Below are 5,680 nucleotides of genomic sequence, written 5' to 3'. Positions count from 1 at the left end.
GAAATCTTACAAAAAAAAGTTTCTGCCCCTATAAAGTTTCTACAAAAACTCAACATCAATTTATAATGCAATAATCATAAAAAAAAAATCTTGCCCTTATTTTTACAAGGGAAAAATGGTTACAAAAGGTTACCCTTGTGAAATGTTTTCAACAAGTTCTGCAGTTATAACTCCAACTGTCAAACGCCACATTAATAGATACAAAAGGGTACAAGTATTTTATATTTACTTACATTTAAAGAATCACATAGTGAACGAAATGCTTCAAAAGGCAATTCTTCAAAATCTCTTTGCACCTGTTACAATATATGGATTTAAGTAAATAGTTATGTCCTATGATGTTATAAGAACTACCTCAAACAACAACCATTACAACTGGATTTTGAAGGAAAACAACACTTGTTAAGTATATAAAAAGCATTGAAACCCTAAATCCATATTCCATCAAGACATTTTTATGTGATTATCTGAGTTTTTAGTTTGTATTCAACTACTATAAAGAAACTTATATTTTTAATTAAATTAGAATTATTAATATTAAAACCTTATCTAAGAAATTGAAATAAAAACTACCTATTAGTTCACAAATCATTAAGCATCATCAATAGTAGCATTAATGTTTCAGCTTCTCATTCATATTGTACATAATAGAATTGATGAATTTTTTTTTGGTATGGGGGAGGGGCAAAAAGGTAAATTGTCACTAATTAAGTGGACCTGGAAACCATGTCATCATTTGCAAGCTTTTTATCAATGACATCAGCTCAAGAAGAACAACTCCTTTTTAAGGATGTGAAATTGGACTTTATAGATTTCTCTTCTATTTTAATGTTTGATCCACTTAAAAAAGATGCATCAGATGGAGCACCTTCTCCTAATAGCTGAAAAATCAAAACCAAAACAGCATCAGTAAAATGGCATTTTCGGTATTTCACTAAAAAAAAAGAGCTCACCTTGACAGATGTTTCTTATCCGCCTTAGTTTGTGCAGTGTGGTGATACGCACGAACCTTAGCCACCAAATCAGTTGCATCCTTTGCAGCATTCACAACAAGAACCTGAGCATTATCAAAAAATAAAATTATCACCATTCATAAGAATTTAAATTATATATTTTTCAAATTTTAATAATAATAAAAAAAAAACCTTTGGAATTATCAACAATGACTCAGCAAATTCTGCAATCGCCAGCTGTTCGCGGGACCCCAAAGTTGTAGCAAGGTACTCCAAATACAAAGAAAAAGCAGCCTCAACTGCACCCCTCCTGCAACCACCTAAAAAAAACAATAATATAAATTATCAATCAATAAATAAAATTAAAAATTAATATTTTCTTTTTTTCTTACTGTATTGGATTCGAGGGTTCTTTTGACAATACATAAAGCATCATGTAACGCCCTATCCATTTCATCAAGCATGAAGTCATTAGCACCTCTCATAATTATCGACACCTGTTTAAATTGTCACAAAATTAATTACTTTTATATTAAAAAAAATAAAGAAATATTAAATCACATACAACCCCTGTTGTTTTAGTTCCTTTGATGAGTATGACATCATCATCTGCAATTCGCTCCTCCACTACTTCATCTGCATATCCAAGGATACAAGGTGACAGTGACCCAAATACTCTTTAGCTAAGTCCATTGCATCATCAATCCCACGGTTGTTCCGAATAAAATCAGCTTTACTCATCTTACATATAAACAAACCAAAGCATCAAAATCAGAAAAATAAATGAATATATAAATTGGGAATAAATACAATATTGAAATCCTGACCTTATCTTTGACCATGTTGTTATGGGCATCCGTATTGAGCATAATCACATAATATGATCTTGAGTCACCAACATCTTCATCTAAGTTTCCAAAAGTCTTCCTCTGTTTATAGTCTCCCTGTTAACATTGGGATGAACACATGAATTAATATAGGTGTGCACACACTTAGACACACTCACATATCTTTGAAATAAGATCTAATTATGACCTTATATCTATTTATTTTTATTTTTCTGGGTTATAATATTAGTTTTCTTATCACTAATTACCACTTGTTTTCAACAGGTATGAAACTCAACAGCATATCTTACTACTTACTAGCTAGCTTAGCTTAGAGGAGGTGTTCTTATCCCAAATCAAACACGTGAATGGATGTTCAAATCTTGGCTATCAACCCATTTGAAACCGACTTGGTGGCAATCATCTCTTTCACATGGCCCTCCTTCACATCTGACTCACAAGCTCCAGGACTAGGAGGAACATCCACTGCAGGAGAGCAGTTAAAGAACCCATGTGAATACAAAACCAAAACATATATATATATATATATATATATATATATATATATATATATATATATATATATATATAGTTTTTTGTAAATAAAATAAACATACATAACCGATAAAAAACATACATACCTGAAGCATAAACCCAATCCATTCCACTGGCATCACAGACCAATCTTCCAACCTAGGAACTTGAGTTATCCCAAATACATACCTGTAAATTTTCATATAAGAAAATATTGTACGAAAAGCATGCACAAACTGATTAAAAAACAAGGAATTATATTTAGTCACCAGAGAACAATGTCGATTTCTTCAAGAGATCGATGATTGAACTCATTCAAATACATTGAAGGGTATTTGACCATTTCAAATACGATCACAATTGAAAAAAAATATGAATCTTAAAACAATTAGGTCGGATCAAGGGATTGCTTACCTGTGGACGACATGAATAACCTCCATCAATGATTGAACTCATTCGATCCATTTAAAAGCCTACCCTTTACCAAATCGATTAAAGACGTCATATTGAATGTTGTTTGTAACTAAAATCTAAGAGATTGATGATTTTAGTAAGCTAAGTAAACAGATGATGGAGTGTTGACATGGGGAAATATGGATTCGAGCCCTAGAAGCTGAGAAGTCATCTATGAAGCGGGGTACTTGCAATCGATTTGTTGGATGTGCCGGTCCAATTTTTGGGAGGATTTTGTGTGGTCCGGCGAAAAGCGCTAGTTCTTCCAATGTTTGGGAGGATGGATCAATGTAACAGGGCTTAGGGCGCCGACAAGGAGAACCGAGCATGAGATCACTAGACCTGAGGTTGCCGGCACGGTGAGGTAGCCAGCAAGGTGAGGTGAGGTGAACAGGTGAGAGATTGTCAATCGTTGTAGAGGCAGAGCACCGAGAACGGTCATCTTTCATTGGAAGTCGACGGCGGTGAGAGACACTTGGAAGGGTCGAATAAGCAGCAGATGGCGAAAGGTGAATGGAGGTTTGAGAATCGAGAGAGAAGAAAGAAAGAAAGGGGGGTTTTTGGCGGGGATGGGCTAGGGTTTTCAGCCTGTGGAAACAAAGCGGGCTTTTTAATTTTTGGATTTTATTTCCCCCTCGGATGAAACACGCGTTTCATAAAAATTTATAAAGCGACATGGTTACACGACACACATATTATTTAAGGTGCCCTCTGTGTTTTTTTTTAATTATTAGACACTAATTTTAGGGCACGTAAAAATGCGTGTCCTCTATGCTTCATATTTTGGAAAACTGACATCAATTTTTAAGGCACGCACAAATACGTGTCCTTTATCAGTGTGTGTCATTGATTGCGCGTTGTAAAAGACTGTTTTTCTAGTAGTGACAAGAAGTGACATTTTCCAATTCTCTAGGAGTTCCAATTATGTTCAAATCATCTACAATAACATCAATTATGATAAATTCTTATCTGGATCTTTTTATGAATACACATAGGCTTAATGGATCATTTTTATAACACTCTTTCAACCGAAATGTACTAAACAGTTGAAGCACATACGACCAGATTGTTTCAATCTATACAAATATTTATTTAATTTTACCAAATATACTTCACGAGAATTAGAAGTTTGTGCTTCTGACACCTTAAACCCTTCTGGGATTTTCATATAAATATCATTTTCAAGTGAACCATATAAATAGGCGGTAAATACATCCATTAGACACATCTCCAGTTTTGCATATATTGTTAAACTTATAAAATAACTAAATGTAATTGCATCAACTACCGGAGAATACGTTTCTTCATAATCAATTTCGGGTTTGGGTAAAACCTTGTGCAACAAGTATTGCTTTATATCTCACAACTTCATTTTTCTCGTTTCTTTTGTGCACAAATACCCATTCGTGTCCCATTGTTCTTACTCTGTTTGGTGTACAGACTATGTGTCCAAAAACTTTTCGTTGAGTAATAGAATTAAGCTCTTTATTTATTTCATCTTTCCATTTTGGCCAATATTTTCTATTCATACATTTCTCAATAGATTTAGGTTCAAGATGCTCATTTTCTTTATAATCGCGCGCGGAACATGATATGAAAAATTATCGTCGATGTCTATCTTATTTCGGTTCCATCTTATTCCTATCATGACATAGTTTATTGAGATCTCATCATTTTCATTTTTTCAGGTACCCTATTTTCTTTTGTTATGTCAATGAGCTCTTCTAGAGCTTCATTAATCTTTTCAAGAGATTTTGTTTTCTCTTTTGGACCATCAATTATATTTGCTCCCTTTCCTTTTTGAGAGTTTTTATCTTTGAAACCGGTTGGTCTTTCACGCTTCAGGCGTGCCTTAGATTCATTTGTAGTTGTATTTTTTTTCCTTCTGAGATATCAATTCTAATTGGAGTATTTATAGCCGGTACTTGAGACTTTGTTACTTTCTTAGGGCCAGTAAATGCATTTGGCAATTGATTTGCTACATTTTGTAAATGAACTATCTTTTTTTTATTTCAAGTTCACATTGACTTTAACGAGGATCTAAAACTAAAAATGATAATTTCTTTCAAGAGATTTATTTTCCAGCTTCTTTATTTCTTCCCCTAATGTTGGAAAATATGATTCATCAAAATAATAATCATCAAATATAGCTATAAATAACTCTCCAGTTGATGATTTTAAATATTTTACTATAGACGGAGATTCATATCCAACATAAATTCTCATTCTTCTTTGAGGTAAAGAAATGAGTACACAAATTGCACATCTAAACGTCCTTAGATGGAAATATTTGGTTCCTGGCCGCAAACAATTTGAATTAGGGATAACTAATGATAACTGGTTGGCCTGATGCGTATAAGTGATGTTGCATGTAAAGTTACATACCCCATGTCAATGTAGGAAGTTTAGAATGCATTAGTAATGGTCTTGCAATTAATTAAAGGAGTTTGATTAATGACTCAACTAAACCATTTTGTGTATGAACATATGCAACATGATGTTCAATAGTTATCCTAATCGACATGCAATAATCATTAAAAGCTTATGATGTAAATTCTCCAACATTGTTAAGTCAAATTTTCACAATTGGGTAATCGAGAAAATGTGCCCTTAGGCTGATTATTTATGCGAGTAGTCTTGAAAAAACCAAATTACAACTAGACAACAAGCACACATGTGACCATCTAGTTGACTCATCAATTAAAACCATAAAATATCTAAATAGTCCACATGGTAGTTGAATTGGTCCACATATATCCCTTTGAAATCTTTCTTAAAACTATGACTTTCATATCCAACTTTGTTCAATAATGGATGAGAAATTAATTTTCCTTAAGAGCATGCCACACAAGAGAATTCATTAGCTTGAAAAATCTTCTGGTTTTTCAAGGAATGATCACTTGAAGTTTCAAT

The 5,680-nt window shown here is 33.2% G+C and overlaps 1 protein-coding gene across 1 annotated transcript; it reads right to left on the bottom strand.

Moving 5' to 3' along the window:
- Positions 1–587: 587 nt before the first annotated feature.
- Positions 588–1,609, bottom strand: LOC111878069 (T-complex protein 1 subunit alpha). Its single transcript, XM_042897595.2, has 4 exons — positions 1,519–1,609; positions 1,346–1,450; positions 1,146–1,273; positions 588–1,057 (listed from the first exon to the last, which is right to left on the bottom strand). The coding sequence occupies exons 2-4, from the start codon at positions 1,377–1,379 to the stop codon at positions 950–952; spliced, it is 270 nt and encodes an 89-aa protein (XP_042753529.1). The 5' UTR covers positions 1,380–1,450; positions 1,519–1,609; the 3' UTR covers positions 588–949.
- Positions 1,610–5,680: the final 4,071 nt, after the last annotated feature.

The sequence above is a fragment of the Lactuca sativa genome, chromosome 8 (genome assembly GCF_002870075.4).
Source record: "Lactuca sativa cultivar Salinas chromosome 8, Lsat_Salinas_v11, whole genome shotgun sequence".
In the NCBI taxonomy this organism is placed as follows: domain Eukaryota; kingdom Viridiplantae; phylum Streptophyta; class Magnoliopsida; order Asterales; family Asteraceae; genus Lactuca; species Lactuca sativa.
Note: the sequence above shows the minus strand (reverse complement) of the source record. Positions and strands in the feature narration are given on the sequence as shown.